Raw genomic sequence first — 16423 nt, forward strand, 5'->3', positions numbered from 1 at the left:
TTAGGCAGTACATTGACGTCCGAATGGGGCTTGGACTGGGAATTTTTTCGCAATTTCCCATCGCCATGGGCAGCCGAGCCATCGTCTGCTGAGTCATCCGTCGAGAACCCGACTTTTCCCCTCGGGTCGGAAAAACTTGGGATGTGGTTGAAGTTGTTAGGTCACCACTGGTCACCTGCCGTTCCGCCGGAGGCTCAGAGCAACCACGGTCAAGAGCGGCTGCATCAGCACGTGACCGCGTCCAATCAGCGTCGGTCCATTTCGGAACGCTCGATAGGATTTTGTCTGATGCTAATGATCTCTGCTGAGCCCTTTTGTCCTCCGACCCCGAGAACGATTCCCCATCGACGTCTCACATTCGATCGCGGCACATCCAGCAGCGACGGTCTAGCTTGCCCATAATGCTTGCCAGGTCGTGCTTGCGCTCGACGCGCACCTTCAATGGCCTCCGGAACGGCCCTTCCGCTGTCTCCAAGGTATGGCACGATCCAGACGAAACCCGCGGGTGACGACGAGCTTCCCTTCCCGTTTGCCGAGGGAACCTCACCACGAGCCTCGACACGCCGCAACCACGCCAATCGCATCAGGATGGGCCTGGAATACATGTATCCAATTGCTGACTGTGTCTTTTCACCAGCGTGCCGCCTCCTCGAGCTCCAGCGCCGCCGGCGATGCCTCTGCCACTCGATTGAACGTGGCCGCCGCCGCCTCGACCACCCTCGCCCTGGGCTCCATTGCCTGGTACTATCATCTCTATGGACCTGTGGCCCATGCCATGACTCCCGCTGAGGAGGGGTACGTGCTGCTCCCTGATGACGGTCGCCGCGCTGGCACATGTCGTCCCGTCCCGAGCCACGGGATGAGGCATAAATGCTGCAACGCATCGATGATCCGTACAATTGATGGACGTGACAATTGCTGACCAGGCCATTACAGTCTGCACCCCACCAAGTACCCTTGGGTCCACAACCAGTGGTTCAAGACCTTCGACCACCAGGCGTAAGAATGCCGTCGATGCCCGCTTCACGACCAGGTCGAATTGCTGACCCACCCTCACAGTCTCCGCCGTGGTTTCCAGGTCTACCAGGAGGTCTGCCAGTCCTGCCACTCCCTTAGCCGAATCCCCTACCGATCTCTGGTCGGTGCCGTCTTGACCGTTGACGAGGCCAAGGCCCTCGCCGAGGAGAACGAGTACCCCGGTGAGCCCGATGAGCAGGGCGAGATCCAGATGCGACCTGGAAAGCTGGCCGACTACATGCTCCCTCCTTACAAGAACGAGGAGGCTGCCCGATTCGCCAACAACGGTGCCCTTCCCCCGGATCTGAGCCTGATCATCAAGGCCCGCCACGGCGGCTGCGACTACATCTTCAGCTTGCTCACTGGTTACCCCGAGGAGCCCCCCGCTGGCGTCCAGGTCGCTCCCGGCATGAACTTCAACCCCTACTTCCCCGGTACCGGTATTGCTATGGCCCGTGTCCTGTACGACGACCTCGTCGAGTACGAGGACGGCACGCCCGCCACCACCTCTCAGATGGCCAAGGATGTTGTCGAGTTCCTCAACTGGGCTGCCGAGCCCGAGATGGACGACCGAAAGCGAATGGGCATGAAGGTGCTCGTTGTGTCGGCCTCGCTGTGGGCCGTCAGTGTTTGGGTTAAGCGATACAAGTGGGCTTGGCTCAAGTCCCGAAAGATCGCCTACGACCCCCCCAAGGAGGTCAAGGTCCGCCGCTAAACAAGGTGTCAAAGTCTCATTTGTATACTAGTCGCCCCCTAGAGCAGCTCCTTTGTCGGCGGTGGCGGGTAGAAAAGAAGGCGAAGTCGTGGAAGGAAGGAAAGCAGGAGGCGGATGTTAGAGTGTAAATCAGATGAATCGTTCCCAATACCTTATTCGACCTAGTACTACATCTGGAGTTTTGAACACATTGGTTCCCGTGTGACGTGTGTTGAGGGAGTTTGAGGGAGTCTATCTATGCAAATGGAGGTTGAGGTTGAGTTGGCCAACAAAGTTCATCAACGGTTATGTATGAGGTATCTGAGTATGCAACAGGAACTGCACATTGCCTGGTCGCCGTAAGATATATGCCTTGTGGCGTAACCGTGCACAAGCTGTATAATTTATTGAGATATATATGAACATAGATCACTGCAGTGTCGGGTGGTGGCATGTGAAGTTGCATTTATTAAGTTTCACGTATGAGATCCTCGACCCAGTCCAGCTGCGAGTTTACATATATGACGAGTTGAGAATGCAAACACACAGCACCCCTGCATTAAGTGGACTTGGAAAGCCAGGTGATACAATTGAGTAGAATTCACGTACGAGGGATTATTGCTGCCTGTTGGTATCATCGTGCTGCGTTCACATTCACGATGAGACTAGGAATCCACTGGAGTTGCTGAGCTTTAGTGGTCCACCAATATTCACAGTGGACAGACGGATTCATTAGTGGTCCACCAATATTCACAGTGGACAGACGGATTCATTAGTGGATGCTCGCCACGATAACTCAACAGACGCTAGCGTTCCCCCTCCACCTCCCGGCGGAAGCACCAGCACCTGGACGGACTTCCTTCACGCACGGAGCACGGAGCACTCTCGGCGGGAGCAGGTGCCTACCTCCGACCAACGCCTCTTCCATCCCATCCAATCCACTCACTCGCCATCCATCCTGTCCAACCTTCAACCTCCTCTTCCTCTCTCACACCACGCCCTTCCACGACCAATTTTGATCCTCCTCCTTCTCTCTCTGTACGAGTTTCCACCTCTCTCCCTATCCTTTCCTACCTAGGCGGCCCCCTCTCGCTGAGCCGTGCGTGCCAAAACAAGCACCCACCGGCGACGGCATCAAAAACATCGCCAGCGACCATGCCCTTCGTCAGTGAAGACATCCGCCCTGGGATCAAGCGAAGACTCAGCGACGACCATGAACCGACGTCCTACCGCCCCGACCAGCCCAAGGACTTTTACCTCCTCAACCAGCGGTCCGACCTCACCCCGCGCAAGATCCTTCCCCTGACCAAGCGAGCCCGCATCACCGAGGATGACATCCTCGCACACGACAACTTTACCTATACCAACTCTCACAGACGGCGCCGTTCCTCACAGCTCAAGATGATGCCGGTGCAGCCCCTTTTCGCCAGCCGTCCCTCACCTCGGCCAACCGGTGCCGTCCTCGCTCCCTGCCACATCTGCCACCGCAAGCCAACGAAAAAGTCCGACCTCGACTCGTTTGCCGAATGTCAAGGCTGTGGTGAACGAACGTGTTTTGTTTGCATTCGAGAGTGTCAAGGCTGGAACCTGGATAGAGACACATTACTGTCAGAACAGGAAGCGCTCTCGAGGTCTTTTCATATGCACGACGCCGACGATGATCAACCCCCACAACGCAATGTCAAGGGAGGACAGGAAGCAAATAAAGGATGGGATGCCGTTGGACACCGTTCTGTGGTATGTAGTCGATGCTGCATAGAACGCGGTGCAGAAGGAGACGTTGCATGTTTGGGCTGCTTCTCGCGGATTGAGGGCTCCTGAAGGAAGAATACGGGCAGCGTTAGTGGATTTTTATAATGACGATTAATGATGGGATTCTCGCAACTGCTCTGGGCGTACACGTTGCATCTGGGAGTTATTAGCAAGCGTATCACTCTTCGACGGGGGCCCTCTTCTTGAGCAGATGAGGCGGGGAAGGGATGGGAAGGGGACAACTACATACGCATCATCATGGGGAACAAGCATTTGGGTTGGGCAATGGCGTTTCATTTCAAGGCCTCGGGCGAGCCTCGGTTCTGATGCGCATGGTATGGATGGTTGCAACACTGCTTCGGGAATCACTAGGTAGATAGATAGAAACATGGATGTCAGCAGCATCTTGTACGATTCAGTTCCTGCAAGTATTGTTGCCAGGAGCCTTCCTACGACGAAGGGTATTAATAAAGTCCTCAACTCAACATAGTCAATGTTCTGTATCTAATGTGAATTCAATCGATGGTGGCCACAAGGAGCAATGGGAAACGTTGCTATGGCTGACTGTGGTGAGGAAGATCTAGTATATAGAGAATGAGCTTGAGGCTACAAGAAGCCCGCAAGCTCACATCCTCCAAGTTAATTAATACCTAGGCATTCACGCTTTAAACTGTGCTGCATCAAACATTACGAGGAAGATCTAAATGGCGTACTGCTTGTAAAAGCAACTTGTTCATTGAGGCGTCTATAATCCCGCCCATCCAATTGCCCTTTACTCATACACCGCATTAAATTACACCGCTGCCCAATGTCTACCTTAGTTGTACTGCATGTACGTCGCCGTCGAGTTAAACTTGAGGTTGCCCTTGATGACCTTGTCCACTGCGCTGAGGAAGTCCTTCTCCGATGCCACCTTTCTCCTCGCCCGGATGGCAAACATACCGGCCTCAGTGCACACACTGCGCAGCTCAGCACCCGTCGCGTTGGGGCACAGACGAGAGATGAGCTCCCAGCGGATGTCGCGCTCGACGGACATACTCTTGGCGTGGATGCGCAGAATGTTGGCCCGGCCCTCAAGGTCGGGCAGTGAGAACTCGATCTTTCGGTCAATACGACCCGGTCGCATCAGGGCAGGATCCAGGGTGGAGGGTCTGTTGGTGGCAAACATGACCTTGATGTTTCCTCGTGCATCGAAACCGTCAAGCTGTGTAATCAGTTCCAGCATAGTTCGCTGGACTTCGTTGTCTCCACCGGCACCATCATCAAATCGAGCACCGCCGATAGCGTCAATCTCGTCGAAGAAGATGATGCAAGCCTTCTTTGTCCGTGCCATCTCGAACAGCTCTCGAACCATCCTTGCACCTTCACCGACGTACTTCTGGACCAGCTCGCTACCAATGACTCGGATAAAGGTGGCGTCTGTTCGGTTGGCGACAGCTCGGGCACAGAGGGTCTTGCCGGTTCCGGGAGGGCCGTAGAGCAGCGCACCCTTGGGAGGATCAATACCAAGGTTCACGAAACGCTCGGGAGATAGCAGGGGCATCTCGACGACTTCTCGCAGCTTCTCAACCTGCTCCTTGCAGCCACCGACATCGCCGTAAGTGACATCAGGCTTCTCCTCCACAGTCATCATGGTAACGCTCGCGTCGATCTTGGGCGGCAAGGGAAGCATGATCTGGTACTTGTTGCGGTCGACACCAACCCGCATGCCCTCCTCGATATCTGTGGGACTGACCCGGTCACCAAGCTGGACAACGAACTTGGCGATCTGCTTCACGTTGATGACGTATTTGCTCTTGGATTCATCGCCCTTTTCGTCGGCAATGATCTTTGTACACCGCGCAACCTGGAAGGGCTGCTCCTCGGACATTCGTTGACGGTCGGCGGCGACATCCCATAGATGTGGTGGCGCAAGTCCTGTGTCGGATTCCTGTTGAGAGTTAGAATTGCTGGTGGGAAATGGACTGGTAGTCCAACCTTGACGCCGATCTTCTCATCAACGCTTTGTTGCTTCTCCTTGATCTGCTTCTCGAGCTTCTTGATGGATGTTCCGTAGGGTGCAGCACCGTAGGTCTTGAGGACCTGAATATCCCTACCAAGCGTTAGCCATCACGGAGCTTTCTGTCATTGTAGGCGCATCGTTCGTACTCGTCCGTTAGAGGGGTGATCTTCTTCTCTTCTATCTCATCGTCGGCGAAGTTCTTCTGGTACTTCTCCCAGTTTTGACCGGTTGCGGAAGGCTGGAGCTGTCAGTAGGCAAACAAGCTTGCGAGGGCGCGCAATGACGCACCATGATGAACTCCGCAGGTCTGACAGATCTGGTGTGTAATTATGCGAGATCGAGGATCGTATGCGGTGAGAGTGCGGGGGGTGTTGGTGCTGGTGAAGAGAATGGGAGAGGTTGATGGGTTGTTGTCGACGTCGTGGTTGTTTGGGGATGGAGGTGTCAGTGAGGGCCTTCCGTAATCTGTGAGTTGCCTTGAGCTTCAAGCACGGACCCACACCATGAGGCTGCTGCACGGCTAAGCCACAACAGGCTAGATCGAGGAACCCCTCGGAGCTGGAGGATCTGTACCCCCGATCCAAAATTTCTGGGTGACAATTCCTATGGCGGAGTAGGGCAGCCTAGGGAGGTGGGACATTGTCAAGGCTGCTGGATTCTGCTGCGAAGTCGTGTTCCTTCAAAAGCCCCGCCATCAACATCTTCGTTCTGTCTTGAGGATTCCTGGCACCGCCAACTCGTTTTCAAAATGTCTGCCCCGGCCGCAGCTCCAGCCCCTGCAGCGGGTGGCGCCAGCAATGCTACTTTTCGTGTACGCAGAGCTTCCACCAAGCTTTTGAGCTCCCCGCTGACCATGTCGATAGGATAAGGAGAAGCCCATGGCGGTGCGCTCCTCCAACATCGTCGCCGCTCGAGGTACGGCGCCCTCGGTCTGCTTTAGCGTCTCTTTCATGCTGACCATCCCATAGCCGTCGCCGATGCTATCAGAACCTCTCTCGGTCCTCGAGGAATGGACAAGATGATCCGTGGTGGAAAGGGCGAGACCATTATCACAAACGATGGAAACACTATGCTCAAGAGCATGTCGGTCATGCACCCCACAGCAAAGATGCTGGTCAACCTTTCGGGCGCTCAGGATGTGGAAGCTGGTGACGGTACCACCTCTGTTGTCGTCATCTGCGGAAGTCTTCTTGGTGCCGCCGACCGACTTCTCTCCAAGGGCATCCATCCCTCAGTTATTTCCGAGTCCTTCCAGCGAGCTGCCGCCGCCGCCGTCGAGGTCCTCCACGAGATGTCCCTGCCCATCGCCCTCACCGATACCGCCTCTCTTCTCCAGGCCGCCAACACCTCGCTGTCGTCCAAGATTGTGTCTCAATACTCGAACCTCCTTGGTCCCATGGCTGTCAACTCTGTTACAAAGACTATCGACCTGAAGACCGCCGACAATGTCGATCTCAACAACATCCGAATCGTCAAGCGAGTTGGAGGAACGATCGAGGACAGCGAGCTTGTCGATGGTCTGGTTCTTACCCAACCCGTGCTCAAGAACGCCGGTGGCCCAGTTCGCATGGAGAAGGCAAAGATTGGTCTGATTCAGTTCCAGCTGAGCCCCCCCAAGCCTGATGTATGTGCGATTTCTTGATGCGGGTAGGAAATGATGCTCACACTTTACAGATGGAAAACACCATCCAGGTCAACGACTACCGACAGATGGATAAGATCGTTAAGGAGGAGCGATTATACCTGTTGAACATGGCCAAGAAGATCAAGAAGGCCAAGTGCAACGTCCTGTTGATCCAGAAATCTATCCTCCGTGACGCCGTCAACGACCTATCACTACACTTTTTGGCCAAGCTCGGCATCCTCGCTGTCAAGGACATTGAGCGCGATGAAGTCGAGTTTATCTGCAAGTCCACTGGCTGCAAGCCTATCGCTGATATCGACTCTTTTACCGAGGACAAGCTGGGTTATGCTGATCTCGTGGAGGAGGTGCAGTCTTCGGGATCGCGCATGGTCAAGGTTACGGGCACCAAGTCGGTCGGCAAGACTGTCTCCGTGGTGGTGCGAGGTGCCAACTCTCTGATTCTGGAGGAGGCCGAGCGAAGTCTGCACGATGCGCTCTGTGTTGTGCGCTGTCTGGTGAAGAAGAAGGCTCTCATTGCTGGTGGTGGCGCCCCTGAAATTGAGATTGCCGCACAGCTCTCCAAGCAGGCGCGCAGCTTGACGGGCACCGAGGCCATCTGCTGGAAGGCTTTTGCGGATGCTATGGAGGTGATCCCTACCACGCTGGCTGAGAACGCTGGCCTCAACAGCATCAAGGTGGTGACGGAGCTGCGACACCGTCACGAGATGGGCGAGAAGAACGCGGGAGTCAGTATCAAGTCGGGAGGTGTCAACACCAACATCTCCAAGGAGAACGTTCTACAGCCCCTCCTCGTTAGCACAAGCGCGATCGAGCTGGCGGCCGAGACTGTGAAGATGATTCTGCGGATAGACGACATTGCTTTGACCAGATAGAGTGAGATATCCCTCCAGCGGGGTTCTGCCTTGGGTTGTATGAGAATACCAAAATGGGGCATGAGTCTGCTAAAAGTATTTACGTTCTGTATTTCGCGGGTGAAGTCTTTGTGCGTTTTTTGTGTTTGTCAGCTGAAGTGTCGTAAGTGGTGTTTGCAGCGCTCATGAGGAGTTATTGTAGTCGGCAGGTGTAATAGAGGCCGCTCCTGCCATAATCGCAGGTCAGAGCAGATCACCCTTTGGAATTGTCACTCAACAACAGCAGAAGGCTCAACGAATTCTCTCCTTTCATTCAACTACAAGACGGCAGGCATTTGCAAACTCGAGAGCCTATTACTCCAGTTCTTGCCTTACAACGACTTGGGAGTCTACCCCTTCTACACCATGGCTGCAGATGATGATTCCAATTACTCGAGCAACGACGAGAATGACCCTAGCTTCATTGCTATGCAAGCGCAACAGCGTCTCTTTCAGGTCAGAACTATGATACAGGTGAATAGCATTGGTAGATGCTGAGATGTATACAGCTAAAGAGAGATCGAGATGAGCGCTTGAGCGCCTTGGTTGAGGACTCGGCGACAGCTATGGAAGAGCTACGCAGCCGCGTTGTCGCATACCAGAAAGAACGGCGTTCAAAGCAGTAAGTCTATGCTAGAATGAGCAACATTAGGCTTAGAACAAGGCTGACCGGGAGAAGGGCTGACGCCTGCGCTGCATCTGTCATGAAGATTGTCGAGGCCGTTGAGCGCAGAAAGGAGATCGAGCAGCGGATGGAAACGCTTGTTTCCAAGGTCAACGATACAACTCGAGAGGTTGAAGACATGATGAAGGCAGGCTTTCGTGGGAGGGAGAAGGACATGAAGCAAGCCAGGTGATTGCCAGACATGCATGCAGCCATGACTGGACGCAACGTGGAGGATGCTATGGCAGATCTTGAGACAGGATTTCTCAAGCATGAGATCATGAACATTGGTCAAATCAAACAATTCTCTAACCAATTGTGCACTGAAGTCTTTCCGACAGCTTTAGCAAAGTCAATCCCTTTTCCGAGAGATATCAGAAGGTTCCGTAATCAGATCGTGGATATGTGCTGTGCCCGTGTTTAAGCGGCACATCACGCCACCACCGAGAAGCATTTCTGAACCAGAGAGGAATACCGAATTGGATTGCCCGTATGTCTACAATGTATTGTACACGGCCTCTATGACCGATGGCGCCGTCTATTCTTTTAAACCTGGAATCCGTATCCCGACATGCATGTGCGGTACTGCTCCACCAGCGACTTGCAGTCCTCGGCCGGGTCCTTTGCGTTTGAGAAGAGCATGCACTCGTCTCGCTTCGACTTTTCCTCCTTGCACACGCAGCAGGGCTATTCGGTTTGAGGCGTCAGCTATTGCGATTGAGGGGTGGAGGGCGCATATCTCGAGGTTGGGAAGCTCTCACCTTGGGCTTGTCGGAGGCGGCGGTGGTGGTGTTCGTAGCTAGCACAAAGAGTTAGCGGGGGATCCAGTTTCCCGGAGCAGGGGTTTGTCCGTACGGTTCGGCTTTGCGACAGCCACCGGCGAAGGGGCAGAAGGTGTCGATTGTGAAGCTCCCATCTTGACTGATATGTGTATTTGTCTTTGAGGAGAAAGAAGGGATATCGACCGGAGCTATGGGTGTAAGTAGGGTTGGTTCGGAATCGGGCTTAGCAGGCCATAACTTTTTTCAATGGCGAAATGCGCTCCTGGGACGAGCAGATTTCTAAGCTTGCTGGATGACCAATCATTTGTCGTCGGCTCACGTGGCGTCGCGACGACTTCGTGAAAGAATCAACTTGCTCGCTGACGTCATTTCGAGATTTCTAGTAGAGACTTTACAACATATATATGGAAATGACCCTTCATATCTCCCAGTTACTGCCATTGACCTGTGCTACCATATTGACTTTGAGACGAGGCATTGGCCATTATTCATCTTCAAGTCTGGGGAAACATCTTCAAGGTGGTTGCCGATGGTGGGGCCGGCGTCTTCCGGATGCGCAAGGGTCCAACCGTCACTTGGCGCCGTCGGACTTAACCCGGTAACAACAAAAGCTGTCACGGTTGAGATGTTTCCTTTTGGTCAGCTAGTTGCACATTGGACGAATCTCTGTCTCTTCTGATATTAGATGTTGACATTGGTTGAAATGAGAATGGTAGGTGTGGTCTTGCCCAATCACAGGTTCGCGCTGCGCTTACATACAGTCGCAACGCGTACAGTAGCCTGGTCCACCTATGTTGATGCGTTAGGCGAAGAGGTAACATTGACTTCGATACGTACATGCATACATTCCGTCGCTGTCGTTATTGTTGTGTTCAAACCTACCACTCGTGCCGGTCTATCCAAGAATACCCAATTGATCAAGATACAATTCCTTCATCATGCTCACCATTGAAGAGACCCGTGCACTCGGCGAGGTTCACCCCGAGTTTGAGCCTGTGAGCTTAGGATCATCACTTCCGTACACACGAGGCTACTGACGTTTCATCAAGATTGTGAGATGTTACAACCCAATGCTCAATGCTTGGAACATGGATACCGATCTCGATGGCATCCGGGAGATAATGGCCCAGGTCCGCCTGGCACGACCCAAGCCTGACCTCGACTCTCTATCTTACCGCATGGAAGACATCAAAATCCCGCTGAGGGATGGCCATGAAGTTGATGCTCGAGTATACACCCCCAAGAATGCACCGTCAGACGGTTGCCCCGGTGTCATCGTGTTTCACGGAGGTGGGTTTGTGTTAGGCGATCTCGACACCGAAGCTGGGCTCTGTGCTACCTTTACCGACCTTGGAGGCGTCGCCGTGAATGTTGATTTCCGCCACGCGCCAGAACATCCTTTCCCTCAGGCCATCGAGGACGCCTTTGATGCTACCAATTGGGTGAGTATTATCTAACCGCATAAGAAAATGGCATGCTGAGTGAAACAGGCAGCCAAAAACGTGAGCAAGCTGGGGATCGACCCTGCCAAGGGCTTCATCATTGGTGGCACCAGCTCTGGAGCCGACATGTCTCTAGCTGTCTCCCACCTCTGCCAGGATGCTGACATGAAACCCCCTCTGACCGGCGTCTATGCACCCATCACCTCTGGTGTCAACGAAGAAACAGTTCCTGAGAAGTACAAGGACCACTTCTTTAGCAAGGAGCAGAACGCCAATGCACCCGTGTTCAGCACAGAGTCGATCAAATTTGTTCACTGTAGGCATTTACCCCAATTCTCGCAACAAATCACTAACTCGTGCGGCAGCCAAGTACAAGCCCGACCAGACGAGCCCTCTGGCGTTTCCTGTCGCATTTCCTACTCACGTTGGTCAACCCAAGACCTACTTCCAGGTCTGCGGGCTGGACCCAGTAAGGGACTGCAGTCTTGTGCTTGAGCAGGTCTACAAAGACGATGGAGTGCCTACCAAGATTCACATATACCCAGGTTTGCCTCATGCGTTTTGGGCTCTCTTTCCGGAGCTTGAGATTAGCAGCAAGCGTCAGGAAGATGTCGTGGAAGGTCTGAAGTGGTTGCTCGAACAGTAGAGTGGGTGCGTCAACTCACGCTATGTTGTCCAATGCCTTGAACCAAAAGAGTCATATCTATCGGGAAATATCAGAAAAGTAAACAAAATGGATATTCTGCCACCATGTTGCATGCTCAGGCGTCAGTAGCCTACGTCAATACTCTGGTGACGTAGGCTGGTCGTCGTGTAAGTGACCAGGGCAGCGTAATGCCAGGCACCACAACACACGTCAAATCTTGAATTCGAGTCATTGAGAAACGCGGGGAATCGCTTAACTCTTCATAATCCAACTTTATTCGACCGGTGTTACGAGGAAGCCCGAGGTTGACGGTATCAAGCCGCGCGGCTGTCTAGTAGACTTGATGTGGCGACAGGACAGGCGCCAATGTCAATGACTCAGCTTTTCGGTTGCCTTTCCACAGCCGTGTTTTTGGTGTTCGGGCTTTTGTTCAGTCCATCCATTCTCTGCTACAGGGGGCAAATTCCAGCAATGGAGACCTCTCCGCCTTCTAGCCCTCCTCGGGGCCGAATCTGTTAAGGTGGGCAGACACTTTCCGGCACGTGAGGCAGAAGGCCCCGCGCCAATTGGCGCTGCTGGCCGACCACCTCTCGGGACCGACCGATCATCGTGACCCCGGACCCCGAAGGCGAGAGTGAGGATTGGACGCGCGGCGAAGATTTTTGCCCGACCTGACCGTCTTTTTTTTCTCGAAGTCCGAGATGGTGTGCGAACTTGTGTGGTGTTCCTTTATGCTCTGTGTGGTTCGATGACTTGCGCAAGTGTGCCAGCCCTACCACTTCTCTGCCTGGAGTTCAGGTTACGGAGACGGTTACGTGTGAGAAATCGCCCCCCTTGCCAGAAGTGTACTTGTATTGCCGTATGTGGGAAGACAAGGTGAGAGGAGTATATAAGTCGACACACCTGACCGTGTTGGAACAATCTTCCCATCTCCAGCTTCACTCACATCATTCACTGATCTGACAGCTTCTCAACAGCACTTCTCCGTTTATATCTACTACACACATACAACAAGACAAGGCAAGACAAGTAATCATGAGCCCGAGCCAGCAACCTTACTCGATGCCCTTCTGGGACTTTGTCCAGTCATTCGATCCCAATCAGGGACCTGGTCGCGGAGTTGATCACAACTCTGCCTCCCACTTCCCCTTCATGGCCGGTTACCCCTTTGGAGGACCCGGAGGTCCTGGAGGTCCCGGTGGCCCTGGTCCTCATGGAGGTCCTCATGGAGGTCCTCACGGTTTCCCTGGTCCCCATGGACCTGGTCCTCGCGGTCCTCCTCCTCCCCCTGAGGCCGATGGCTTCGTATGGGGTCCTTGGTATCAGGGCGCTGGCCCCTGGGATCGTCCCCGCGGTCATCACGAGCACCATCGTTCCGAGGGTGAGTCCTCGACTACAGACGTAGAGCGAGATGCCAACACCAACAACGAGAAGAGCGAGACCCCCGACACCATGGCTGCCGATGCCCCTGATCCCGAGGAGGTTGTCCCTGACGAGAACCAATGCGGTCGACGTCCTGGCTTCGGTCGAGGCCGTGGACGTGGTGGTCCCCGAGGTGGTCGATGCGGCCGTGGAGGACGAGGCGGTTTCCCTCACGGCCCTCGCGGTCCTCACCACGGACCTGGACCTCATCCTCCTCCTCCTTATCCCGGCCAGGGCGGCCCCTTTGACTTTTCTGGCCTCTTCCGCGGCTGGGCCGGTCACCCTTTCTTCCGCAACATTCGCGAGCAGGCCCAGCGCTTCCAGGACAGCCAGAACCAGAACGACTCCAACTCTTTCAACCCTCCCGTCGACATCTTCAACACGGAAAAGGCCTATGTCCTCCACGTCGCACTGCCCGGTGCTAAGAAGGAAGACATCGGTGTCAACTGGGATGCTGACCGCAGCCTGCTGAACATTGCCGGTGTCGTCCACCGCCCTGGTGATGAAGAGTTCCTGAACACACTCGCCACCGGCGAGAGAAAGGTCGGTCTGTTTGAGCGCAACGTGGCGCTCCCTCCCGAGGGAGTCGAGGAGCGTGACGAGATTGACAGCTTTGGCATCACGGCCAAGATGGAGGATGGTGTCCTGGTGATCACGGTTCCCAAGGTTGAGCGGGAGTGGACCGAGATTCGCAAGGTGGACATTGAGTAAAATGGATGGAACATTGGACAGGCAACAAGACGAGCAAAGATATCCTTGAGTTTTTTGATGGTTTCGCATATACCTGGTTTGGTCTGGATTGGTTCGTTTGATATTGGCACGGCTTAATAGTTCACGGCTTGCATCGATATTGGTATTATATAGTTGGAAAAAATTGGAAAAATATTATATACATCTTATCACTCTCATGATGAAACTTGTGACTTGGACTGACATTTGACTAATTAACGTGATGCTATCCTCTAAGAATAAATACAAAGGAAAATCTCCAACATGACATTGTAACGTGTCTATTCAGTCTATTTTAAGCTGAACAAAGTGAATCTTCATCTGCGCTAGGCGTATGCAAATGGGTATATGCTAGAATGTAGAGGGGTTTCAAGGGGGCCGGATTCTCCAGGCCCAAGTTAAAAAGTTGAATAGAATGCTCCAAAGCGCTTTCGTGACGACGGTAAAAAAAAAAAAAGAGGTGGTGGTGGAAGTTCTCGCGTAGTCTTGTTGGTTTTTCCGCTGCTGTAATATGCAATTTCGAGCCATGTCCTTCCAGAAGAAATAGAAGAAAAGATAATCAAGGGAATAAGATAAAGCCAAGAAACTCCAGTTAACCCCCCAACGTCCAATCATTATTGCCAGTTCACTTGTATCGGCATAAGTAGTCATGATTCTAGCCCCTTGGCGATCTCTTCGCGTACGTGGCGGCACCACTTGAGTAGGGCCGCCTCAAAGTCTACCCAGACCTTTGGGGACGTGTTGTAGACGACTCCAAGGGCGTCGACGGTCAGCATGACCTCGAAGCGTAGCTCGGCGGCCTTGACCCAGTAGCGCAGGTTATCGGCGCTGCGGTAGGGCTTCTGAGTGTCGGTGTGGAAGGTCGGGATAGCGCCCCAGCGCCGCCGGGACTTGTGCACTGCGGCATTGTGCAGCTTGACCAGTCGCAGGCCGTTCTGCATACTCTCGAGGAAAGGCGTCGGCTTCTCGGCTGTGGGCGACATGGGCGTCCATTCGGGCAGAGGATCTGCTGTCGTGTCCATGGACAAGAGGAATGCTCGCTCCCGCTCATACTCGCGGCCGGTCCAGTCGCCCTTGAGCCATGTCCAGCCATCCCGCTCGGCCCTCTCTGCGTCCTCTATCTCCTGCTCCTGCTTGAGGATACCAAACACGCTGTCGACCCAGGTATCCATGGTCTTGATCTCCTCGTCTCTCATGCCATCCTTGAAATTCCGGGTGGCCATCTGCTTCAGCACCTCCATGACGGCCAAGAGGTCAGCCCTGACCTGCTTCTCGGGTTTTATAGAGTCGAGGCGGTCGGGCAGCTCGTGAGCCGTGTAGTACATCTTGGCGGCGCGGATAGCCAGAGTCACAACGTCGAGCATGTGCATGCCCTGAAGTTCAAACCATCCCTGAGAATTCTCCGAAGGCATGTTGGGGTATTTGGGCGCGTTGGGTGGCGCCTGATAAGTGCCAGCTCTCCGCTCTTGTGCCTCCTTTAATGCCTCTCTTGCGTCGCGTAGTGTCTGCTCGAGTTCGGACTTGAGTTCCAGGATGGTGGGCGGCTTGGGCACCACCTTTTCGCGGTGGTGATAGGTGCTCACGGTGGGAGGGAGCATGTCTCCAGGCTCGCTGAAGGTGTCGTCGTAGTAGTCGTCTATCTCCTCAATCGGAGACTCGACAAGATTATCTGTGCCGAAGCCCTGGGCTCCAAAGTCGGGGCTGCTGCCGGTGGAAGCATAGGAGGAGTCGACATCGGAACCCACAATCTTGGGAAGGGTACCGCTGGTATCCAGAGCTGAGAGATCGAGGGTTGCCCGGTGCGGCTGCTTCTTCCTGGCCAGCTGGCCACCCTTGCCGTCGAGCAGGCCTGTCCGGGCAAAGTAATACTGTAGATGCGCGATGCTGCCCAGGCTCATGACACTCTCACGGGAACGGGCGCTGGCGGCAAAGTCGGTGCCCTGGGGCCGCATGTATCCGCGGCGACGACTCCGGCCATCGAAGCTATAACTCGAGTGTCGGGAGGTTGAGATGTCGGAGCGTCGGTGCTTAAGGAGACTGCCGGTGGAATGGCGGTTGTACGGCTCGCTCCCGAGGGAGTCACGGGAGGCAGCATCGGTGCTAGAGCCGTGAGACCATGACGAAGTGGTGGACAAGCAGCGAGAGAGCTCCGGACACGCACCGATGGCAGGCGTTGGCAGCGCATCGGGAGGCGGCGAGTCGCAGCGGAAGGACGGAGTCTGGTGGTTGGCCATCATGTCTTGGTGATGAAAGGGATGCCTAGCCAAGGCGAGTGGATGGATGGTTTGTCGAGTATTCCAAACTTCGAATGCGATCTCTCAGAGTCGTCCAACAGAATTATCCCCGCGTGATCAACGTTGATTCTCGGCCTGGGCGGTAATGCTTGTTGACGGTGGTGTGCCGTGAATGATGATCTGCACTTACACAGATGCGCAAACACGACAGATGAGGTTCCACAGCAACGGGCAGCTTTCAGGAGCTTGAATGGATGCCACTGCAGCTAGCGAGTACGCCAGTGAAAGCAAAGCAACAGCAACAGCAATCGAGGGGCAGCGAGAGAGAAAATGGCAGCGCGACAAGGGAGGGGAAGGTTTAAAGTCGAGCTCTGCGAGGGACAGAGGGGGAAAGTGAAAGAGAGCACAAATCGAAGGGGTAATACAAGGACGAACGAATGGATGGATGGCGGATGGTGGATGGACGGGATGGGATGGATTATTTCCAGGGGTTCTTTGGTGATG

The 16423-nt window shown here is 54.2% G+C and overlaps 9 protein-coding genes across 9 annotated transcripts; 6 read left to right on the top strand and 3 right to left on the bottom strand.

The window, feature by feature from the left end:
- Positions 1–401: 401 nt before the first annotated feature.
- NCS57_00093200 (uncharacterized protein) lies at positions 402–1732 on the top strand (the record flags this gene model as incomplete). Its single annotated transcript, XM_053051006.1, has 4 exons — positions 402–476; positions 638–795; positions 937–999; positions 1060–1732. The coding sequence occupies 4 exons, from the start codon at positions 402–404 to the stop codon at positions 1730–1732; spliced, it is 969 nt and encodes a 322-aa protein (XP_052919521.1).
- A 1134-nt stretch (positions 1733–2866) lies between these two features.
- NCS57_00093300 (uncharacterized protein) lies at positions 2867–3532 on the top strand (the record flags this gene model as incomplete). Its single annotated transcript, XM_053051007.1, has 1 exon — positions 2867–3532. The coding sequence occupies one exon, from the start codon at positions 2867–2869 to the stop codon at positions 3530–3532; it is 666 nt and encodes a 221-aa protein (XP_052919522.1).
- Positions 3533–4280: 748 nt separating this feature from the next.
- Positions 4281–5756, bottom strand: NCS57_00093400 (26S protease regulatory subunit 7; the record flags this gene model as incomplete). Its single annotated transcript, XM_053051008.1, has 4 exons — positions 4281–5393; positions 5441–5555; positions 5612–5703; positions 5754–5756. The coding sequence occupies 4 exons, from the start codon at positions 5754–5756 to the stop codon at positions 4281–4283; spliced, it is 1323 nt and encodes a 440-aa protein (XP_052919523.1).
- A 457-nt stretch (positions 5757–6213) lies between these two features.
- On the top strand, positions 6214–7982 carry NCS57_00093500 (T-complex protein 1 subunit delta; the record flags this gene model as incomplete). Its single annotated transcript, XM_053051009.1, has 4 exons — positions 6214–6276; positions 6329–6380; positions 6434–7089; positions 7140–7982. 4 exons carry the CDS (start codon positions 6214–6216, stop codon positions 7980–7982), a joined length of 1614 nt encoding a protein of 537 aa, XP_052919524.1.
- Positions 7983–8366: 384 nt separating this feature from the next.
- NCS57_00093600 (uncharacterized protein) lies at positions 8367–8857 on the top strand (the record flags this gene model as incomplete). The annotated part of the gene is made up of 3 exons (XM_053051010.1): positions 8367–8456; positions 8510–8622; positions 8680–8857. 3 exons carry the CDS (start codon positions 8367–8369, stop codon positions 8855–8857), a joined length of 381 nt encoding a protein of 126 aa, XP_052919525.1.
- A 353-nt stretch (positions 8858–9210) lies between these two features.
- On the bottom strand, positions 9211–9580 carry NCS57_00093700 (uncharacterized protein; the record flags this gene model as incomplete). The annotated part of the gene is made up of 3 exons (XM_053051011.1): positions 9211–9351; positions 9426–9463; positions 9520–9580. 3 exons carry the CDS (start codon positions 9578–9580, stop codon positions 9211–9213), a joined length of 240 nt encoding a protein of 79 aa, XP_052919526.1.
- Positions 9581–10384: 804 nt separating this feature from the next.
- Positions 10385–11534, top strand: NCS57_00093800 (Abhydrolase-3 domain-containing protein; the record flags this gene model as incomplete). The annotated part of the gene is made up of 4 exons (XM_053051012.1): positions 10385–10441; positions 10496–10888; positions 10937–11204; positions 11254–11534. The coding sequence occupies 4 exons, from the start codon at positions 10385–10387 to the stop codon at positions 11532–11534; spliced, it is 999 nt and encodes a 332-aa protein (XP_052919527.1).
- A 1035-nt stretch (positions 11535–12569) lies between these two features.
- Positions 12570–13667, top strand: NCS57_00093900 (SHSP domain-containing protein; the record flags this gene model as incomplete). The annotated part of the gene is made up of 1 exon (XM_053051013.1): positions 12570–13667. One exon carries the CDS (start codon positions 12570–12572, stop codon positions 13665–13667), a length of 1098 nt encoding a protein of 365 aa, XP_052919528.1.
- A 665-nt stretch (positions 13668–14332) lies between these two features.
- NCS57_00094000 (uncharacterized protein) lies at positions 14333–15919 on the bottom strand (the record flags this gene model as incomplete). Its single annotated transcript, XM_053051014.1, has 1 exon — positions 14333–15919. One exon carries the CDS (start codon positions 15917–15919, stop codon positions 14333–14335), a length of 1587 nt encoding a protein of 528 aa, XP_052919529.1.
- Positions 15920–16423: the final 504 nt, after the last annotated feature.

The sequence above is a fragment of the Fusarium keratoplasticum genome, chromosome 1 (assembly GCF_025433545.1).
Source record: "Fusarium keratoplasticum isolate Fu6.1 chromosome 1, whole genome shotgun sequence".
Lineage (NCBI taxonomy): Eukaryota > Fungi > Ascomycota > Sordariomycetes > Hypocreales > Nectriaceae > Fusarium > Fusarium keratoplasticum.